The sequence below is a fragment of the Toxorhynchites rutilus genome, chromosome 1, assembly GCF_029784135.1.
Source record: "Toxorhynchites rutilus septentrionalis strain SRP chromosome 1, ASM2978413v1, whole genome shotgun sequence".
Lineage (NCBI taxonomy): Eukaryota > Metazoa > Arthropoda > Insecta > Diptera > Culicidae > Toxorhynchites > Toxorhynchites rutilus.
Window position 1 is genome coordinate 134,442,607 of NC_073744.1, and position 24,566 is coordinate 134,467,172.

The window sequence follows — 24,566 nt, forward strand, 5'->3', positions numbered from 1 at the left end:
CGAGTCCAACGAGACGAACGAATGAGCGTTAAAAGGGAGCGATGGCGAAAAATACATTCATTACGATTTGTTCGCTCGTTGGTTTCACATGCAGGCTAAAAAGGGTCCTTTTCAGGATCACAAAATTATCTTCAATCTAAATAGTTTATTGTGTTGTTATCACTCGATATCCCCATCTTGTTCGGCTAAACCTGTTTAGCGATTGCATTTGCCACTCGCCACAGCTTTCACAGTTGGAAAATTTCTTCCCATCCAGCTTGGGACATATTTTACAGTAAACGTCGCATTACCACCACTCAGTATCGGATTGGAGGTAATTTTAACCTGTAATTGAACATTTGCGATGACAGTGGTACAGTGTCGACTTTCAATGTGGGGTCATAGTTTGGACCCCGAACTCTATGTTTACAAAAATGTCCAACTAAATATGTCGCACTGCAGGTCCGTCCAATTAGCTAAATGTCGAGATAAGTGTAAATTACTGTACTTTCAATCTAGAAGCAATTTAAGAATTGGTGAAAATCAATAAGCTCAGAACAACTGCCAAATTCACATACTCATCATATCCTGGCAAACAAATTATGAAAAAATCAATTGGTGTTTTATTATTATTTTGGATATTTTTTTAGAAAGCATTGAACTGTATTTCGTAAACTCTTTTTTGGAAGGTTTAATGGCCCTGAAAAGCGCCTTGTTTTATGGAATGGTTCCAATTTAGAAAACTTAGTACTCGTGGTTTTGAAAAAAACCATTTCGAACGCCCTCGATGCCGCCTTGTTCTGGATTTGTCACCAAAGCAGTTTGTATAAAGAACAAACTTTTTTCTTCTGCTACCTGATGCCGTTTTGCGATTGCGTTTGCCACTCGCCACTCGCTGCAACTGCCTGTTGTTGACTTGATGTCCACCGAACCGAATGTGTTCTGTTCCGAATGCGGGTTTTCTTATCGTCGCGAGCAGCTTTGCCAGCTAACTCGATCACTTCTGCGGCCGAAACTATATAACGCCGGCTAGGTGGACTGGTGCACTGGTACTAACGCGCTCATCCTAGCTACCCTTGCGGGGAACTCCAGATCAACACGGTTCGAGCGGGATTTTGCCTTTCCCTCCACTTTTCCTCCTTTACCATGTCCAGACATGGCTGCTTGGGTTGGTTTGTTGATGTGTTGTGATGCGAACCGATGTGGTGTACGGTTTGAATGAGAATGATCGTTACGGCAGCGGAGCGGGGATTTTTAAGCTGACTGGCTGGCTCGAGAATTACGCATGTGTGAGACTGCGACCAATGTTTCGTTCATATTTTTTCTCTTTCCTTTCCAATCGTGCTTCATTCTATTTCGCTGCTGCTCTGGTAGCCCGTTTTGGTCGGTACGATTTGAGTAGCACAAACTGGACCAATCAAAAATGGGCACATAGTGAATTTCCACAATGCTTGATATTTCACAATTATTCAATTATTTATCTCAAGAAAAATGAAATGTTATTCGTTATGATAGATGCGTAGATATATTTCCTATCAATTGATGCAAGAACCTTTGCGATCTATTGAGAAATGCTCGAGTTATAAGCGTTCCAAATCTTGCATTTTTTCCTACTTGTTCAGTGCCTAGATTTCCATTTCACCCCCTATATCTTCCGGTTAGACGTAGTCCTACGTCAATAAAATCGTGGGGCACATTGGATTTCCATTATCCACAATTGGCGACTTCATGATATGTTGTTAGTCTTAGCAATGCCCTAGACTAATGAAGGAAAGGCGTGATAACTGCTAAATGCTACTTGCCTAATTATTTTCTAGCTTTTAGTACATTATTATGTTTAATCACAACTAAACCGTTTAACTTAAAAAGTTTTGACGTAGGACTACGTCTTTCATTTCTATACCGGGGTGTAAAATCAAAGTTTCGAAAACGAAAGCGTTACGCCGGAGACCGAGATTTTGAGTGTTAATAGCTCTTAAACAACTGAACGAAATGGTATGATAAACACTTCATTCGAAAGATAAAATGTCTACGCGTTCTATACTTGTTACTTTCTGATCCAAAAACTTGTTTTAATAGCCCTAAATTTGCTTTCAAAATAGGCTATTGAAATCACCAATCGGTATATAAGCGAGCGCCGCTCGGAAATCCACTCAGTTCTAATTGAACAGCGATTGGAGCATGTTGTCGCTGTTGTGGTGAAGCTCTTCATTTATCATGAAAGCGTGGATGAACGGTGTCACCAAGAGCCTGTTTGTGCACCTTAGGCCAGAAGGGAATCCATCAGGAGGAGAGTGATGCTACAAACGGTTCCCCGGGAAGATCTCGAAGCAGCCGCTACACACACACATACACGCACGGAATTCTTTCCGTTTGAATCGAGAAAGATCCGGAAAATAATCTGCCAGTTCCTCTAGGAATTTAAAAATACATTCATGTGAAAGAGTTTATTTGAATGTTTTCTATCCATGTAACACTGTGACCAAATATGTTTCAATCAAGTGCTATTAACAGATGGTTATCGAGTTAGCATTAACCACTGGTGGGCTTCCAGTATCGAGGAAAATGTGGAAATATCTAATCGTTACTGAAAATAATCTGCCAGTTCCTCTGGGAATTTAAAATTACATTTATATGAAAGAGTTTATTTTAATGTTTTCTATCCATGTAACACTGTGACCAAATACATTAGGTTTTGTGATTTTTCAATCTATCGCAATCAACAGGATAGCTTCTGAAGATTATTCTTCCCCATCAGTAGGATATTTCCGTATCCAATATTGGATGCATAAAACCTTGTGCCTCCAACGTAACGCTCTCGTTTTCGAAGTTCTCCAAATATTCATTCATTCAGAATGAATTCAGATTCAACTTCATACAAATGATCTCTAAATCAACGATAGTCCTACGTCACCCTTGCGGTTATACCATAGATATAACCCACTTCCTGTTTTTTTACTTATTTTATTATATATACAAAAGATATATGAGTTTGTTTTTTTCACCTCAAAATCCATTTCCGCTTTCGACCAAAGATCAATTGAGTTAGCGCAAACATCAAATGTACTAACAACCCTTATCATGATGTAATTGTAGAACATATGGGAATTAAATTTTCCGAACTTTCTCTTTTTACTTTAGAGTTTTCCGAAAATGTTCAAGTGTCATGTTTGATTGAAATATGTGTTTCATGTGTTTCGTTATCGGGAGATACATTTCACGTAACTTTTTCCACAGTATGAATGAGCTGCCGTCTTGAATGGAATCAACAACATAAAAAGGAGCTTTTTGGTTACTATTCTACATCCTGAAATAGTCTGGAAAGTGACTAAAAATCAAGGAATATCTGGAATTGAATTTGCAGTGGTGCTAAACACTGGTTTACTACGCGATGTTACACGGTTTAAGATTGTACTTGGAATTGATATTTGTCGGTACTAGGCATCTGTTTCCAATTTGGTATTTGAAAATTTGAGACCATTGATCACGAACACGTTTTAGTTGATAATTTTTTTATAGTGCTTGTCTATAAAATTCTGTCTGATGTACTACAAATCTTGATTCTTGGACCAGTAAATGACTCTAAAGTAAAGGATCTGGGAGAATAATAAAATGATGGAGAGTGATGACTAAGTGCTGCCAGATATTTCGAATCGACGCTCTTCACATCACAACAATGTTCAATGTTCTTACTCAAAAATACCTGTTTCCTTTATCTAATGCCATGAATGAAGTATGACGTTCAATGAAAAATACAAATAAAAAAAACTAATAAATTCCTCCACTGCAGCAAATAGTTCCACTCTATCTGTTCCCCTATAGTTATTTTCCCGTTTTTGCACCCTCTCACCTCATACAAGCATGGCATTTGAACACAGAACACGTGACTGCGTCCGCGCAGCAGAGCTCCGTGGCCGCTTCTCTTCACCTTGCGTGGTGACGTGCTGTACGGTACGAGGGGTGATTCTCCTGGCATAGACACAGAGTCCTTTTCCTGCTGTATTGTTACTAAAGCAGCAGCACCCTTTTTGTCGATCCATTCCACTTCCTTCCATTACCCCTTGATTTCACTCATTTTCGGGCTCCGGGCTCAGAACCATTGTGCGCTTTCACTTGCTTTGGTGACGGGAAGAGGCTGTGTTGTATCTGTGTTTGTGTGCGTGTGAATCAGCCTGAATCCCGGTGGTAACCTGTTTCTGCCATGTGTGCTCTCCCGTGCGGTGCTGCTGTGAGTTTGCATTCACCTCCGATAATGGTTCGTGATTATCCTCCACTACTGTAGTATAAACCGGGATAATTACATACAGGTTTCTCTCGAGAAGATTGCTTGTCCTCTGCTTCTGTTGCTGCTGTTGCCTAGCTGGCTGCAATAAACACAGGGAAAAGCAACTCACCACGATGAAAGAAACCCTTGCTTCTTCTGTTCGTCCGGCTTTTCTTCTCATCCGTCGCAAATGGCGGTCCCAATGTCGTCGGGTATGTGAGTCATTGAATTCACACTGGACTCATAAATGGGAAAATGTAGTTTCCATTAGGTTTGTGCAAAAAATACACTAAGTCGCTAACTAACTCGTAAAATTCAAGTAGAAGTGGTACTTTTAACATAGAACTATGTCTTTGATTTCCATATAGATGGGGTCACTCTACGAAAAATGGAACGATTCATTAAGAGATTTCAAGCGCATATGACCCAAAATTGTTATTGCGACATATGTAACATTTTTTTGCTTGAAACACGAACAAAAAATAAAGTAAAAAACTATGGATGGGTTATACCTATGATATAACCGCAAGGTTGACGTAGAACTGCCGTTGGCTTTGTAATCAATTGTATTTCTTCAATTAGTAATAATCCCACCTTGGATGTTCCTCATTAGGTACGTTATCGCCGCTGCGCAGAGCTATCTTTTGTGTTTATTGATTAAATAATTGATCAAACTAGTGAATGAATGAAACTATTTACGAATTCAATTGCAAACAAATCCCAATTTTAGTCAATTTATGCATTATGCTAGTAGTTATCGCAGCAAATAGTTATCAACATTTCGTCTAATCATCAAACGGTATGCGTAGAAGTTTAGTGAGCTGGCGACATGCAAAGATATCTTCCAATGCAGTCTTGAATAATCGAACCAAAGCGTTGCATTTGTACCCGCTTTTGAAAACCGTGTTAGCAAAACGAATTTCGTAGTGTAAAATTGCATGGGGGTATAAAAGCATTGCCAACTTGAATGTATCTTGCAAGGCCGATTTTCCCAACTTCTTGGTTTCGGAAGCTGTATCGGAAAAACACATTCCGGTTTGCAAAAATACAAGCGAGTACAAAAATACCCGTAGTTTGCATCTACTTTGCAATGCCAATTTCCCCAGAACCCATGTTTTTGTAATCTGTGTTATGGAAACATTCCAATTTGCAAAAACACAAACGAGTACAAAAGTTCCTGCTGCTTGCATCTAATTTGCTATGCCGATTTCAACAGACTCCATGGTGTTGAAATGTATGTTGGGTAAACATCCATCCATACCAGCGATCGTACCTCAATCGTTGCGCAAACATAACTGAGTGGATTTCCGAGCGGCACTCGCTTATATACCGATTGGTGTGAATATCTATCTATCGAAGCAAGTTATTGGATCAAAAACATTCACCATCTTTCACACAGCTTAAATATTCTATCCTCCCAGAACATGTTTGCTTCCTCGTCGAAGACTGCTGCGAGCCATACATATGAGAAACAGGTTGCTTGGTAGTAGCTCATAAGACAGAATCCATTCCAAATCTCACCAGAAACAAAGTATATCTTCCTTCGGGCGAAGACCGGATATGTAGAAGAATTAATAAGCATGGTATAAATCCTCGCTTACGCGGAAATGCTAATGTTTCACCTGACTTTTTGATCGTTTATATTTTTTCCGAAAAACCTACAGCATCACTACAGTGCAGAGTTGCAGAGAAATCAATATTCAAATTTTCATTGAATTCATCATCCATGCTTTGGAATGAATCTTTACTCGAAAAATGAGGAAAGCATATCAGCAGTGGAAGACTTGTTGATTTTTTTCCTAATTTTTATGATATTTAGTACTGTTATACATATATTTACAATGTATCCAACATTAAAGTTGATTCTACTTTGAATCAGATGAACAATATATATATATATAATTTTTTTTGATATTGCCTGTGGATTCAAAAATTTTCTCTTGTGTAATTTTGGAAAACCACGAAACAATTGAGGGTAGAGATAAAAAAAAGTTAAGTACAGATTCGCGTCTAGAGAATTTAACTTAATGTGTGATATATACAAGTGTGAACCGGAGAACTATCAGAGAAATTTAACATCCTTTTTACGATTGTAATCACAATAAGTGTTGTGTCCTGTCGCGCCCCGCGTATAGTGTTGTGAAAGAAAACTTTGACATGGAAACCAGTATATTTATTACGAATAATGTTAAGAGTACAAAAATCAGGAAATCAGGGTCATTTCAGAAAAAAATCAGGATAAATTGAGTGTTCGTCAGGATATCAGGGAGCATGCTAAAAAGTCTGGGAAATCCTGAAAAATCAGGGAGGTTGGCATCTCTGCCAGTACGAATTGATATAAAGCGCAGAGTCATAAATTTCAGTATGGAGCGTACAGAATCTATTTTGTTGACTGATTTTCTTATATGTTTTCGTGATAATCTGTCAGTGTTAGATTTCTTTCAATATCTTTATAAGACAATTGAATCTGAATACGGATTTCACGGAGATACTTTCCAAATGTATAAATTCTCAAGTATTTCTAACACAATTGTTGGAAAATGAGTGTTATTGGTTCACTAACAAGCCCAAACGAATGGTGACCCATTTTGCCCAACCTGGTCATTGTGCCCCTATCTACTCTATACTTTTCTCCCAAAATCGACAACCCTTTGAAACCCATTTTTACGATTGATTCGCTGTTGCAAATGATTCATTCAATACAATAGCGTCACACCTAAAATACGGGGGGCTCGATTTCCGTTTTATTCGGGGATTTTTCGTCAAAGAAATTTCCTCCGACTTGCACTGTGCTCACGTGTGTTCTAGAGCTTGCTACTCAAAATGCATTCAAGGCGTGATATTTGGCATAGAAATCTCAACCAAGTATCTATATATTAGGCTGTCAAAAAAGTCCTGCGGTATTTTTTTTTTGAATTTTCATTTGTTCATAAAATTAGTTACAATCATCTGTTTTAAGTCAAATATGCGCCGTTTTGTTCGATGACTTGTTCCCAACGAGATGCCAACTTCATAATACCCCTGTTATAGAAGCTCGCTTCCTTATTGGCAGAAAAAACTCGGATAGCCAATTTTCACAGGCCTCTTTTGTGGCTAGCTTCTGACTACCTAGCTCATTCGCCATGGACAAAAACAGGTGGTAGTCACTTGGTGCAAGGTCCGGACTATACGGCGGATGCAAAAGAACCTCCCATCCGAGCTCTCGGAGCTTATGGCGCGTCACCAAAGAAGTGTGTGGCCTGGCGTTGTCCTGATGGAAGACAATGCGGCCTCTGTTTATCAAAGATGGCCTCTTCTTCATGAGTGCTACCTTCAAGCGGTCCAGTTGTTGGCAGTACAGGTCCGAATTGAGCGTTTGGCCATAGGGAAGCAGCTCATAATAGATTATTCCTTGACAATCCCACCAAACACACAGCAGAACCTTCCTGGCCGTTAATGAGGGCTTGGCCACCGTCTGAGCCGCTTCAGCGGGCTTCGACCACGACCGTTTGCGCTTCACGTTGTCGTAAATGACCCACTTTTCATCGCCAGTCACCATCCGCTTCAGAAACGGGTCGATTTTGTTGCGATTCAGCAGCGATTCACATGCGTCGATACGGTCGAAGATGTTTTTTTTTGCGTCAACGTGTGTGGCACCCATACATCGAGCTTCTTTGTGAATCCAAGCTTCTTCAAATGGTTAATAACGGTTTGATGACTTATCCCCAGCTCTTGGCCGCAGCTACGGCTGCTACTATGCCGGTCTTTCTTGGCTAATTCAGCAATTTTCGACAACAGGCCTTCCGGAGCGTGGCGCATCTTCGACGACCTCTACACCAGAACGAAAACGTTGAAACCATCGTTGTGCGGTGGAAATGGAAACTGTATCGGGTCCATAAACTGCACAAATTTTATTGGCAGCTTGAGATGCATTTTTGCCTTTGTCATAGTAGTAGGGTAACACGGGGTGAGTTGGACATATGGGGTGATTTGGACCACCCCATTATCTCAAAAAGTATGGCTCAACTTGGATTTTTTATAATGTCATCTTCTTTTATTGTTGAACCGTATATAACTAACGTAAAAAAACTTTGGTAAAATTCGACAGGTTGAAGGAAACGGTAGCATTAACACAGCAAGCACTTTTATTGTCAAAAAATGTGAGTTTTCCGATCGTGGTTTTAAGGTTTTTCCCGCTGATTAAACAAACTTTTCGTGTATTGTGCAGTAAAGTTCTGTTCTCCTACAGAAGAGGAGCAATTTGATGCAGCGAAACAGTAAGTTAGATAACAATAAATGAAATTAATTGCATTTTAATTTTTGGATGTTGTGTGGGGTGACATGGACATGTTTTTGTGGGGTGAATTGGTCCTACAGATTTGAGGCTTTTCTTTGGTCTAATTGATTCCAGATGCCACTAAATTACAAAAAGAGGATGGGCAGACAACGTTGGAAGAAGGAGGAGCTTGAAAGACCAACGCAGGTCATCAAGAACGGATTTTCTTTGACCAATCATCGACAGTGTTTGAAAATGCTCGAACAACAGTGAAAAGATCCATGCATAATTCGAGATGGTCCCAATCCTATTTTTCTGGTCTGAAATCTGGCCAAGACACCTGGTATCGATCCCAGAACACTGTTACAGATTGTAACATTATTTCTAAATACTTTAAATAAACATAAGAATGTTTTTTTCGATGAAACACACACTGGACCAAATCACCCCACAGATGGTCCAAATCACCCTACATCAAATTTTAATGTCCAAAAATCGTCTCTTTTATTTTATGATATATTTGGTAGTTTGAAGCTTGATATAATGATTAAACATTATTGATTGAGAGAAAACAAGTGTAGCTCAGTATACAATGTGACATTTTTTATTTAGACCGTATTGGTTTGGAAATATTAGGCGATTTGCTTAGGTGGTCCAAATTCCCCCCTTTTCCCCTACTGTAAAATATGTCGGATTTTCTCTTTATTTTGCTCCATATTTGCGACACTATAACTCACGAACGACTTAACCAAACAAAACACTGTCAAGGACTATATTATAGCGCGACAAGCTGTAGTATGACTCGATACAATGAATACAACTAGAACTACGCGCTTACAACGACACATCGCGGAAATACCGCAGGACTTTTTTGACAGCCTAATATATATATATATATATGAAAATGGATTTCTGTCTGTCTGTCTGATTCTTATGGACTCGGAAACTTCTGAACCGATCGACATGAAAATTGGTATGTAGGGGTTCTTGGGGCCGGGGAAGGTTTTCATGATAGTTTGAGACCCCTCCCCCCTCTCAAAGAGGAGGCCCCCCCATAAAAACTGAAAAAAAAAAATTGATGTCTAACCATCTTGGAACTAAAAACATTAAACAATGAATATGAAATTCAGCTCATTCGAATTCATTAGACAATGTTATCTTTTTAGTACCCTTCTCGAACCTTTGAATTATGTCCAATTCATTTTTAGCGTTAAAGATTTTCGTGTATTTCAACTCATTTCGGGTAGTGAATGTTTTCGAAGTGAAACAAATCCCTCTAGGACGGGATTCTTGTTCAACAATGCTTCGATTAGTATGTTCCAATAAGCTTCTCCTATCTTTTATGGCTTAAATTTCTGTTTTTGTAAGTATTCGAAAATTTAAATCAGTTGGGCGTGAACAAATGTTCACAGTTGATTAAACTATATAATACACAACATAGACTATTTACACACACACTATGAGTGGAGTGAAATTGGAAATTGTCGCAATAGAGCATGTTATGTTTTAGTAAATAGAAACGATAATGTGTCGTTATACGGAAGGTCGTTATAGAGAAATGTCACAATGAAGAAAAGAATTTCTATGCGATTTTGGAGGGACCTTCAAACATGTCGTTATAGAGAGCTTTGACTCTAACTCGAAAACTAATCAAGCAAATGGAGCCAAATTTGGCCTGTGAAGATTTTAGGGGGCACGAAACGTTTCACGCTTAACACGCAAAGACATGTTTTCTCTCCATCCACTTTGTTATAGTAGAGTGGACTTTCTCTACGCGGCTGTGTTTGTTCTTCTTCTTTCTTTGTTTTTAAGAGGCTTTAAACTTTGCAGTTCATTCGCCTCTATGTGTTTGTGTATGTGGGAAATAAAAAATGCTGTCGTGCTTCAAGTTTCAGTGTTTGTGATTTATCGATGAAATAATATAACCAAAGTGATGCAAGAAGAAGATCCAGTGGCTGCCAGAAATTCAATATTTTATTATTGCAGTGATTTTATCACCATGATTAGGTGTATCGTAATTGTGTACCAGCCTAATAGATAAACCAAAATATTTTGCTATGTTTACTTTTCTTTTCATTCTCTAAAAATCGAACTTATAATTTATTATTTTACAACACACTTACAACAAGTAATTTGGTTTAAAAGCGTATAGTGTACGGAGAAGTTCCCTTTTATTTAGCTATTTTATTACCCTCATTATTTCTATGACAATTCAATTGGATTTATGTATCTTTAATAATCTTCGGCGTCGCGAATAAAAATACGATACAGTATTGGCGTTAGGCACAGAACAAGTCTCCGATTAGAATCATAATAGAGATTACGTGTATTACGTGTGAAAAGTCCCACAATTTATACCCGATTCGAACTGTCTCTCGGAGTCTGTTTGGTTACCTTCTCAGGTAGCAATTTCATAACCGCCGGCGTCGTGATTTGACATTAAAATAGAGTACTTGACGTGAAAAGTCAAAGTATGTATGACCGATGCGATTTATTCTAGAAGATCTTTCGGTTACCTTGTTAGGCAACTGAATAAAAATCTCCTGCGTCACGATCAAAGATTGCAATAGAGTACTACATTTAAAGTTAACATAATCACATCACTTACCACAGTGAATCCTGATTCTTACCTTCCCCACTGACAACTATCCCTCCCATGATAAACGCTAGGGAACCACGCTATAGAGGCGACCCTTCTGGCTTTCGGGCGGCGAATATCATACTAACATTCCTTCCCCTCCCCTGGTGACTGTAAGGAGTCCCAAGCGTCATTCTTTGTGCAATTTGGTTGGTTCAGGTCAATCACGGAGAGCAACTACGAATTGTACAGTCTACCCAAGCTCAAGCTCAAGCTCAAGAACTAGGCATTTTTTAGTAAAAGCTAAATTCAACGGGATCGATTAGAAGATCAATCAATGAACAGTTCTGCGATTGGACTCATGAACTTGCTCAAGGTAAGAAAACGTGAATGTTTGACGGCATTGATAACAAAAAACAAATTTTGGGCGGGACGAAGTTTGCCGGGTCAGCCAGTGACTAATAAAAATGACGCAAGGAACACTACGTTGAGACGGCGAAGTTTCTCTAGGAACGTTGGTGTCATTTAAGAAGAGCAGGAGTCAAACGCAAGCCATGTTCTTCGAGATAAGGATCCGTTTTCCAGAATCCAGTAACTAATCACTTAGCAAAATGTCCACATTTGTACACACTTTTCGATCAGGTTTATCTTGCATGAGCCAACATAAAAAGTATCAGTAGTTCGCATCCACAGATTAAGTCATCGTCCGTTCTCCTTCAATCGACCGATTCTCCAATTCCAAGTTTCACTGTTCGAATGCGGGGGGGGGGGGGGGTCTTCCTCGGAAAGTACACGCGCCTCCTCTCCGCCTGGAGAAGACATGCATCAGCACGATGGGGCGCGCGGAGGAGTGACGTTGAGTAGCACACGTCACCCGCATATGCACAGCACACACATAGCCACGAAATGCCACACCGCCACCACACTACCATCGTCATCACCGTCAAACGCCGCGAATCGACGATGAAAAATAACCTTTCGATGAAACAAAATGGCAGCAGCGCAGTAATCGCTGATTTCTGCGTCTTTGTGGCCATCGCCGGTGCGTACCGGAGAACACACTCGTACAGGCTGCCCGGAGGCTGCTTTCCGAGGTTCTGCTGCGGGTGGGTAAATGATTTTTTTGTGGGTTTCGGTAAAGCTTATAGACAAAACAAATATTTGTGCTGCATGATCATCATCGACCAGACGTTAAAAATAAACAAGATAAAGAAAGGAGCTCTCGCGATTAACTTGTGTGAGCGCAATTAACTCTCTCTACACGGGAAGATACTAACCTCTCACGATGTAGCAAACATATGCGGTCCTTGGAGACTTTCAGCTTTTTCGATATAATTTTCTTCAGATTTTCCACCGAATTTTCACCGTCCACAACGACTGAGAAACTGCCTCCGGTCGTGGTGGTGACGTTCAGCGTCATTGGGCTCGTCATTGGTGGGCTGCTGCTGCTGGTGGTGTTACCGGAATTAGAACCACACCCAATTGCTGCTGGAGTCGCAGACGATGACGAAGCCGTTGTCGGATTCGTTGACGGCCCGCCGTCACGCGAATCACCTTCACTTGATTTATCCATTTTTTCTGCTGTATTCCTTTATTCTTAGTTTGCACCGTCCGCTGATGGATTATTTTTTTTCTCGTCTTCGTTTCTCACTTCAATAACATCCAACTATAACAGGCTGACTTCCGCTGACGCACACACAAGTTTGGAACTGTACCGAAAAACGAACGGTTTCAATTCTATAATCTTATCACCGATGGCGGCCTGCTATGATTCCTCAAATGTCCCACTCCATTTCTTTATCCTATTTCCCACTCTCCTACGCCTCGCTAGTCAGTCAACACACCACACCTAATAGGGTTTCTGTGCGCTGTGTGCGCGAAGACCTACGGATCTTCTGCTGGGATTTCCCCTGGAATAATATAGCGGCGGCAGCTACTCTATACAACACACCACCACCGTGTCGAAGCACTCCGGGAGAGATTTTTCTGTTCCCTATCGGTATCTCCACCCACTCCTCGTAACTCGTAGAGCCAGACGACGGTTTGCTGACACTGGAGCAGAAGTGGAACAACTTCTGAAGCACAAAATTTTCCCCGATTCGACACGGAACGACAATTATGTAAGGTAGAAGCGGGTTTCACTCGGTCCACACACGGAACGCGACACACGCAAAGTGCTGAACTTGTTTCGACGTCTCTCTGAGGCACCAGGCAGCAGCTCACCAGCACATTCAGAAATTTTCACGCGAATGAATTCGATCCGCTGTTCCGTTGGCACAGCTTGAACAATTGAAGAGGGGAAACGCCGCGATACCACAGAGTGTTGGGGTTACATCCAGAAAGAGCACACACTGAATTTGTGTTATCAAAACTCGCTGAACGCACACAATCTTCCACACACTTCTGGTTTCTCCTCTCACACCACACTCGGTTGTATTAGTTGTGTAATCCCTGGCACCGGACGACCAAACTGACGAATGCTCGTACGAACCGTACACTGAGAAGTCTATTCGATGACTGAGAAGCGGCGCTCGATCGTTTGGTTGCTGGTGTCCGCAGAAGCAGACACTCAAGAGAGTGAGTGAATGAGTGCTGTTATTAGTCTACTGAGCTGAGCACACAAGTGCTAGCAAACATAGTGAAGGATTTCCTGGAAACATTTTTATACTTATAATTATGAATAAAAATTACCTTATCATTATAAAATGTATACGTTATGATTTAGAGTATTGAATTTTCTGAAAAAGGCCACTGAATCTTGGATGAAAATTATGTCTGGCAATGATTTTGTATAACGATAGTAAAGTTTCATAAGAAAGATTGAAGTATTATTTCATTAATGTTTGAGTATGGGCCAGTATAACGTGTTTGAGGTATTTGAGGAACATTAGTCAATAATTTTCATTGAAAATTTTAATATTCAAAGATATCTTCAGCCGTAAGTTCCGGAAGGAATACACTTTTTCATTGTGCAAAACTAATAGCTGATTTACACATTGACCAGTAATTGGCGCCAGTTACTTGAACGTCAACGGCACGCCATATTTAGATCACCAGTTGAGTGGTGCTGTGCGTTCATACACATTTTCAGCAACTGGACAGCTTGGCTGTCACTTTATCCTCGATGACGAATGACAGTGTCGACGTCTGGTGGCGATAACCATTTTGGGAGGCAAACTAATCTTTATCGGTTTTGTAGGCCCGGAGGCAGTTTTAAATTGTAAAAATTTGAATGAAAAATTTTACTTCTTGTTAATTTACTAATTAAAACACGTCGTACTGAACCTTCATCAGCTGTTTTTATATAAATTTCCTGATATTTCCATGATTTCATTGTCTATTATCATTTTCGCTTCACAAATCGAACACATGAAGCACAATGCCGTCAACGCGAATGGAGATTCTTCCATGTATACGTTGAGGGAATTGAATTTGATGTTCCTTGTACCATCGAACCATCCAGTGTTGGCAAATGTACAAATTTATCCGGAAAGGTATATTTTTTCAGTTTTGTTTGTCTTGTTCTGTACGGTAAGAACACAGATTTTTCTCATAAAGCACCGATAGGAACTGTTTTTAAACGGTTTTATTTAGCTTACCCTGTAATTTGTATGTTTGTATGTTTGTACGTTTATATGTTTGCTACATGTTTGTCTGTAGCGCTTTACCACATGAATAGAAATTTGAGCCTCTTCCTGTTGACCGATTGATCTGAAATTTGGAACACACCTTTATCTCTGCAGTCATTATTAAACTGGGTATTTCATTATTTTAAAATTCAAGATGGCTGCCGCTACAAAATGGCGGATTACATATTTTCCCAAACTCCTTCAATATGGGTATTAAATGAAAGGGCTTGGCTAGTAGAACACAATTATTCATGAGGAATTCAAATCCAGAATGCCATTTTTTAGCGGCGGCCAAATCAAATTTTCCATGAACATGGAATACGCAGTTTTATAATGACAGTAGAATTAAAAGTATGTTTCGATGTTTGTTGGGATTTTTCATGATCTACTGTGTTCTACCAGTCGAGACCTTCATTTAATACCCATATTGATTTGAATATCATATTGGCTTTGAAAAAACATGGCGCCATTTTATGATGACGGTCATTTTCGATTTACATTTTTCATAATTTTCCATAAATTTCTGAAAATTTTGTAGTGGCCGCCATTTTAGATTTGCATTTTTCGTAAATAACTACTAGTCAAGCCCTTTCATTTGATACCCATATGAAAAGGGTTTTGAGAAAATATATGAACGACCGTTTTGGTTGGATTTGCATTTCTCTTGAATAACTGCGTTCTACTAGTCAAGCCCTTTCATTTGATACCAATATTGACCGGGTTTTGAGAAAATATGTGAACCACCGTTTGTGGAGGCGGCCATTTTGGATTTGCATTCCTCATGCATAACTGTGTTCTACTAGTCAAGCCCTTTGATTTGATACCCATGTTGATGGGGTTTTGAGAAAATATGTAATCCGCCATTTTGTAGCGGCCGCCATCTTAGATTTTTAAAATAATGAAATACCCAGTTTTATAATGACTGCAGAGATAAAGGTGTGTTCCAAATTTCAGACCAATCGGTCAACAGGAAGAGATAAATTTCTTTTAATGCGGTAAAGCCCTACAAACAAACATGTTACAAACATACAAATATACAAATTACAGAGCAAGCCAAATAACACCGTTTAATAATTGTCTTCACCATAGCCGAAAAAGATTTTTCCCCTTCCAGTACAAATAAATATGTGGCAACACTGAAACTACCTGGCATTTCGATTTCACACAAATGTCTAATATGACGCACTGTTTGGAAGCAATTGTCATTTATCTATTTGCGCCAGTATCTAGAAAATTTTCTATTCGCTGGCGTGGCCAATTACTTGTGCGATACTTGCGCAAGTAACTGGAGCCGGGTGTTTACATGGCTCTAATTACTAGACTCTAGTGATTGCATTCTTCTACTAGCGCGTTGATGGCACCGTCTAAATCAGTCTTAATGTAGGGGACGATTCTATACCTTCCAAGATCCGAATCAGAAATCAACGAGCTTTATCAGAAAAAAGTGGTTTCACCCGATTTGAATAAAGAGGGAATATTCATACAGGTTCACGCCAGAGATAATCATATTGCATGTCTTACTGCTATTGTGGAGCAAATCCGGGTTAAGGTAAATGAGAATCATACACAATTGACGAATTTACGTTGGATTTACAACCAGATGGCGCAGCGAGTAAAATGAGGATGTTTTGTTTTTTTGGTATGAAATTCGTTCAAATTTTCTAGAAAAATCAGAATTTATCTTCAAATTTCCCGGTTTCATGTATTCTTTCCACGCTGAAAAGGTTAGAAAATCATCATTTTACAATGTACTATGTATATTACGAGGAATGGCTTGTTATAAGTATTGTAACTTTAATTTTTTTCGACTAAGTAAACGATGAATAGGGTGTTTTGCGCTAAACATACTGCAAATCCTTCTCGTATCGGCCCCTTCATAATCAATGATATCAGCCAATTTGATATGATATCGATTTCATCGCAATTATCCATAGTATCAATAACCGGTATGTATTATCAAACTTGAAATTTTCGAAGATTATCTATGACTTTGGTCAAATCGCGTGTTGAAACCATCGTAAATATACAAAACTCTAACTTTCTTACCATATACTGACCACATTCAATGGCTGAAATGAATATAAATTGAAATAAAATGAATAATCACAACCGAATCTTGCTTTTCAGTGCGCAAAATAAACAAACACCCTCACTTTTGTGGTTCTGAGCTCTAATGTAGATGTCGCATGAGCTGATTCAGCTTTGCGTAAATTCGTCAATCAAAACCCAAGGCGCCTAGAAGTATATCCTAAGGTGGGCCAACTTGCTTAAACCACTCTTCAGCCATCTTGGAAGTCTACTGTGTTTTGTTTGTAAACAAAACACAATACGCTAGTGCCGAAGCTCGCTCGTGATCAGTCCGTCTCTTTAACTCTTCAAGCAAATAATTCCCCTTCTGCTTTCCTTCGTACTGTTTTCATATACCGCTCCCCTAACCAACTTAGTGACGAAACGGCCTCACCTTAGGATATACTTCTAGGCGCCTTGTCCAAACCAAGTTGAAAAATGCATGGTTCCTGCATGTGAGAACTACCTTGGAAAGTCCGGAGGTAAAATATACGTGATTTGTTTTTGAATTTTAGGTTAGCTTATCATCATTTTCTTAGTTCAAAAACAAAATCCAGATATCTCACCGATCGTTTACGTTTTGCGTTAGATCGCCAATTGACGAATTTACGTTGGATTTACAACCAGATGGCGCAGCGGGTAAAATGAGTATGTTTTGTTTTTTTGGTATGAAATTCGTTCAAATTTTCTAGAAAAATCAGAATTTATCTTCAAATTTCCCGGTTTCATGTATTCTTTCTACGCTGAAAAGGTTAGAAAATCATCATTTTACAAGGTGCTATGTATATTACGAGGAATGGCTTGTTATAAGTATTGTAACTTTAATTTTTTTCAACTAAGTAAACGACGAATAGGGTGTTTTGCGCTAAAAATACTGCAAATCCTTCACGTATCGGCCCCTACATAATCAATGATATCAGCCAATTTGATATGATATCGATTTCATCGCAATTATCCATAGTATCAATAACCGATATGCATTATCAAACATAAAATTTTCGAAGATTATCTATGACTTTGGTCGAATCGCGTGTTGAAACCATCGTAAATATACAAAACTCCAACGAATGTCGTCAGTGTATGGTAAGAAAGTTGGTTTTTTGTATATTTACGATGCTTTCAACACGCGATTCGACCAAAGTCATAGATAATCTTCGATAATTTTATGTTTGCGATGAAATCGATATCATATCAAATTGCCTGATATCATTGATTATGCAGGGGCCGATACGAGAAGGATTTGCAGTATTTTTAGCCCAAAACACCCTATTCATCGTTCACTTAGTCTCTTGAGTAAAATTAACAGAAACGGTCGCTGAAAATCAACGATGCCTAAACGGGAACACGACAGAGTGTACGTATTCGAATCTGATATTCCTGAAAAGAATAAAAAAAAAATGAATTCTAGAATACATGCTGTGTCTGAAATCTGACATTCAAAATTTGGATATAGGGCATTGAAGTTATAAAACAGAATTCTACAGGACTGGTCCATACAACTATTGACGAATTTACGCAAAGCTGAATCAGCTCATGCGACATCTACATTAGAGCTCAGAACTATAAAAGTGAGGGTGTTCGTTTATTTTACGCACTGAAAAGCAAGATTCGGTAGTGATTATTCAATTTAATTCAATTTAGATTCAATTCAGCCATTGAATGTCGTCAGTATATGGTAATAAAGTTGGAGTTTTGTATATTCACGATGGTTTCAATACGCGATTTGACCAAAGTAATAGATAATCTTCGAAAATTTTAAGTTTGATAATGCATACCGGTTATTGATACTATGGATAATTGCGATGAAATCGCTATCATATCAAATTGGCTGATATCAATGATTATGTAGGGGCCGATACGAGAAGGATTTGCAGTATTTTTAGCGCAAAACACCCTATTCATCGTTTACATAGTTGAAAAAAAGTCACAGGAGGGTTGTGTCCGAGACACGACCGCATAGTTGACGTAGGATTCCGTTAGGCTATCTGTTGTTTTGGATATGTTTGAAGAATTACATTGTTAAACTCTTCGATAATGATTTGGTGGCCCGGAAAAAGTCCGTTTTGTCTGGTTGTTAGGTATTGATTGTTCACTCGTGATGAGTGATGATGATAGAAGGATGGTGATTGGTGCGTATCACGATAGAAGATGGCAAAATGGAATGGGATATGATGAAAGCCGCCCTCTGTGGCCCTGAACGAGATGGCTCCTGTGTTATGTATGGATGAAATGAAAAAAACAGGAAGTGGGTTATATCTATGGTATAACCGCAAGGGTGACGTAGGACTATCGTTGATTTAGAGATCATTTGTATGAAGTTGAATCTGAATTCATTCTGAATGAATGAATATTTGGAGAACTTCGAAAACGAGAGCGTTACGTTGGAGGCACAAGGTTTTATGCATCCAATATTGGATACGGAAATATCCTACTGATGGGGAAGAATAATCTTCAGAAGCTATCCTGTTGATTGCGATTGATTGAAAAATCACAAAACCTAATGTATTTGGTCACAGTGTTACATCGATAGAAAACATTAAAATAAATTCTTTCATATGAATGTAATTTTAAATTCCCAGAGGAACTGGCAGATTATTTTCAGTAACGATTAGATATTTCCATACATGGGACTCCCCCAGGGCTCATGTTTAAGCCCCCTTTTGTACAACTTCTACGTAAGCGACATTGACAATTGCCTTACACAAAATTGCAGCCTAAGACAACTTGCAGATGATGGAGTGGTGTCTGTCGTAGGATCAAACGAATCCGACCTGCAAGAATCCTTACAAGATACTTTGAACAATTTTTCAACCTGGGCCATTGGGCTAGGGATCGAATTCTCCACGGAGAAAACAGAGATGGTGGTTTTTTCTAGGAAGCATAGACCAGCAAAACCAAAGCTTCAACTTTTGGGTAAACCGATCACTCATGCTATGTCATTCAAGTATCTTGGGGTCTGGTTCGACTCTAAATGTACTTGGGGGGCCCATATTAGGTATCTGAGTAAAAAATGTCAACAAAGAATAAACTTTCTCCGTACAATTACCGGCACCTGGTGGGGAGCCCATCCCGAAGATCTTATAATGTTGTATCGAACAACTATTCTCTCAGTGATGGAGTATGGCAGTTTCTGTTTTCAATCAGCTGCCAAAACACACCTCATTAAACTCGAGCGAATTCAGTATCTTTGTCTCCGTATCGCGTTGGGATGTATGCCATCAACGCATACCATGAGTCTCGAGGTTTTGGCAGGCCTACTCCCACTAAAAGATCGCTTCAATTTATTATCTCTTCGGTTCCTCATCCGGTGTAAGGTTATGAACCCATTGGTGATCGGAAATTTTGAGCAGCTGATCGAGCTAAATTTTCATTCTGGATTCATGAGCTCATATCATGAATTCGTCTCCATGCAGGTTGATCCTTCTTCGTATATTCCCAACCGTGTTTGTTTTCCTGACTACATCAATTCCTCTGTACATTTCGATCTGTTCATGAAGGAGAAAATCCATGAAAATCCAGATTATCTTAGATTGGGGTTCGTTCCTACAATCTTCAATGCAAAGTATGGGCGTATCAATTGTGATAATATATACTTTACTGATGGGTCCTCTATGAATGAGTCCACAGGATTTGGAGTGTTCAACGAATTTTTTAGCACCTCACACAGTCTTCAGAATCCTTGCTCAGTGTATATTGCTGAATTGGCAGCGATACACTGGGCGCTGGACAGCGTCGCCTCACGACCTGTTGAACACTATTACATTGTAACGGATAGTCTTAGCTCTGTCGAAGCTATCCGTTCAGTGAGGCCGGAAAAGCACTCGCCGTACTTCCTTGAGAGAATACGAGAAATTTTGAGTGCTTTATCCAGACGCTGTTATGTCATTACCTTTGTCTGGGTCCCTTCACATTGCTCAATTCTGGGTAATGAGAGGGCTGACTCATTAGCAAAGGTAGGTGCAATTGAAGGCGATATTTATCAGCGTCAAATCGCCTTCAATGAATTTTATTCTTTAGTCCGCAAAAATACCATAGTTAACTGGCAACGCAAATGGAACGAAGATGAATTGGGCCGGTGGCTCCACTCGATTATCCCTAAGGTTAGCCTCAAACCATGGTTCAAAAGTCTGGACTTGAGCCGGGACTTTATTCGCACCTTCTCCCGACTCATGTCCAATCACTGTTCGTTAGATGCGCTACTCTTTCGTATTAATCTTGCCGACAACAATCTTTGTGTTTGTGGCCAAGGTTACCACGACATCGAGCACGTTGTTTGGTCGTGCGAGCTGTATCTTGTCGCCAGATCGAATTTAGTAGTCACCCTTCGGGCCCGAGGAAGGCAGCCCAATGTGCCGGTGAGAGACGTGTTGGCTCGGTTAGACCTTGATTACATGTCCCAAATATATGTATTCCTTAAAGCTATCGATCTTCGTGTGTGATTGTCCTTATACCCTTAGTTTTTCCTTTTCCTTTTCCTTTGTGAGAGATCGGATCCCTTCTTAAGAATAAGATGAAATGTAAATACATATTAGATATAAGATAGGTTTAAGAATTGAGTGTGATGAGTGTGATTGAGAGTGTGATTGAGAGTGTGAGTGTGATCAATGTCAACATATCCTCATATCCCCTCCTTTTCCTGAAGAAAATATGTCACCCTTCTAAACTCGAGTTGACCGCGAGTAATCGGTTTCCTATATTATTAACATTAGAATTAAGGAAAAATGTATATATACTAGTAACAATACAGTAAGGAGTTCGGCTCCTTTAAACCTATGTAACTGAGCCTGTAAAAATAAACGATTTAAATAAAAAAAAAATAGATATTTCCACATTTTCCTCGATACTGGAAGCCCACCAGTGGTTAATGCTAATCCGATAACCATCTGTTAATAGCACTTGATTGAAACATATTTGGTCACAGTGTTACATGGATAGAAAACATTCAAATAAACTCTTTCACATGAATGTATTTTTAAATTCCTAGAGGAACTGGCAGATTATTTTCCGGATCTTTCTCGATCCAAACGGAAAGAATTCCGTGCGTGTATGTGTGTGTGTGTGTGTAACGGCTGCTTCGAGATCTTCCCGGGGAACCGTTTGTAGCATCACTCTCCTCCTGATGGATTCCCTTCTGGCCTAAGGTGCACAAACGGGCTCTTGGTGACACCGTTCATCCGCGCTTTCATGATAAATGAAGAGCTTCACCACAACAGCGACAACATGCTCCAATCGCTGTTCAATTAGAACTGAGTGGATTTCCGAGCGGCGCTCGCTTATATACCTATTGGTGATTTCAATAGCCTATTTTGAAAGCAAATTTAAGACTATTGAAACAAGTTTTTGGATCAGAAAGTAACAAGTATAGAACGCGTAAACATTTTATCTTTCGAATGAAGTGTTTATCATACCATTTCGTTCAGTTGTTTATGAGCTATTAACACTCAAAATCTCGGTCTCCGGCGTAACGCTTTCGTTTTCGAAACTTTGATTTTACACCCCGGTATAGAAATGAAAGATGTAGTCCTACGTCAAAAAACTCATCAATGTAATATAAGATAATTATAATTATCGAACAAAATTATCAATTGTTCTCACCAGAAAAAAAGAATTGCTTTATTATAGAGAAAATATATTTGAAATGGGGAAGGTAATTTCATTTATAATTTTTACTTTCTGATTGTTTATTCAATCCAATCCAACGGAACACGGAACTCCTTCATTTTTCCAATTTTTCTCGTCGCATGAACTTTTCTTGGGAGAGAAAAAATTGTTTCATATTTCAATTTATTTTAACACAACCGCTACCATATACAATTTTACACTTACACTTGTGCTGAAAGTTTTATAATGCATGATCGGTCATTGATATGAAATTTCACGAAGCAACCAACATTAAAGTTCCAAATTTAAATATTATTTATATTCTATCAAACATAAGTTTCATTTAATTCATTAAAACATAATTATTCGATCAATCCATCGATTCTTATTGGAACGAAAATAAGAAAAAAAACTCGTTCATCGCTACCAACTTATTCGCCAACATGTATGCAATCAGCAATGCCCATGCTAGTCACAATGAGCACTATCCATTTGTGCGCGTCGTTCGTTAAACTATCGACCACGAGGGTATTTATTTGCTGATTTTCCCCCAGGTATATTGAATTGGAAATCTCTGTTAGAGAATACTTGTCGATGGAAACTAAAGCTTCCCCTACTTCCATGTACTTGCAATGCCGATTTCCCCCAGGCAGCTTGGTTTCAATATCTCTGTTAGGGAACACACTTCGGTGGGAACAAAAGTTCCCTTTACATTGATGTATTTGCAATGCCAATTTCTCCGTATCTTCACCAATGATACGATTCATACGACCAATCAGAACGAGGTATTTCCGTTTGGAGATTTTTCGATTGTTTGATAGTTAGTATCATATGATATGTTATTTTATCCATTGTGATGAATTGTTATGGAATGCTCAGATCGATTGATGAAAATATCTCGTAAATCCATCAAGAAATAATTGAACAATAATTGTAAGTACATGAGCCGCCGCAATTTCGACAAATCAGAAGTGGGTATTTCCGTTAGGATAGGGGTTGAGATTTTTCAATTGTTCCATAGTTAGTTTAATGAAATATGTTATTTTATTCAATGTAAAAAAGTAAAAAATTGTTATGAAGTGCCGAAATTGATTGACGCAAAAATCAATCCATCATGAAATGACTGAGCAATTTTCACAATGTGCTCGATTTTCGATTTTCAATTTGTACTCCCATATGTTCCCGAAAGACGTAATCCTACGTCAAAATTAAAGTTACAATACTTATTGGCGATCTAACGTACAAATCTACACCTAGGCAGCGTCGCGGTGAAAGTGATGATGGTTTTAAATTTTTCCATGTGAGCTTATGGAAGGTTTGTAGTTGTTTCCATAAACTACAATAATCATAAAAGATTATTTTATTGCGATGAGTTTTTAAGAAATTTAATTCTGCGCATTTTTATATATAACATGTTATTTTCTTATCTCTTCCAGTAGTGAAAATTGTATAAATATTGACAATGGTTGAATCAAAGATGGAAATTCGAGAGCACCATCAAAAACAAGTAGAAAAATGCATGGTTCTTGCATGTGAGAACTACCTTGGAAAGTCCGGAAGTAAAACATACGTGATTTGTTTTTCAATTTTAGGTTACCTTATCATCATTTTCTTAGTTCAAAAACAGAATCCAGATGTCTCACCGATCGTTTACGTTTTGCGTTAGATCGCCAATAACAAGCCATTCCTCCCCACAATCCAATCGACGAAAAAAACATCGACCTAACAACGACCTTAACGCTGTTACCTATTCACGATGACGACGATTATGTATCGACATCTGGATACGGCATTAGTTTGAATGAGGCAAACTATTCTCTATCATATTAGTCGGCCCGAATCAGTTTTTATTTGCTAAAATTTGTATGAAATTTTTTTCTTGGCATAATTTTTTCAACTTAAAGTACGTTGTCATGACCCTAAATTGAATTATTTTTTATAGACGTTCAGATATTCTCAAAAAAACTTGTCATTATAATATAAAATTATCTTCAAACATATTTTTTATGACGTTTTTTCACCACTTGCAGGCAATGGTGATTTTCACTTACATAGAGTACTAATTTGATTAAGGAAAAATCATGTTCATTCATAATTTTCATTTTAAAAGTGTATTTATTCCTTCTGCAAATCCATACTGTCATGCCTATTCCCCAATATCGTCAACGCGGATAGTTCGTTTGTCGAAATACT

General features: G+C 38.8%; 1 protein-coding gene across 1 annotated transcript in view; it reads right to left on the reverse strand.

The window, feature by feature from the left end:
- Positions 1–13,585, reverse strand: part of LOC129776585 (midnolin homolog) — a 54,041-nt gene extending 40,456 nt beyond the window's left edge. The window contains exon 1 of the mRNA XM_055782314.1: positions 12,354–13,585. Within this exon, the coding sequence (XP_055638289.1) occupies positions 12,354–12,649 (296 nt within the window). The 5' untranslated portion in view covers positions 12,650–13,585. The remainder of the gene's footprint in view (positions 1–12,353) is intronic.
- Between the last annotated feature and the right edge of the window lie 10,981 nt (positions 13,586–24,566).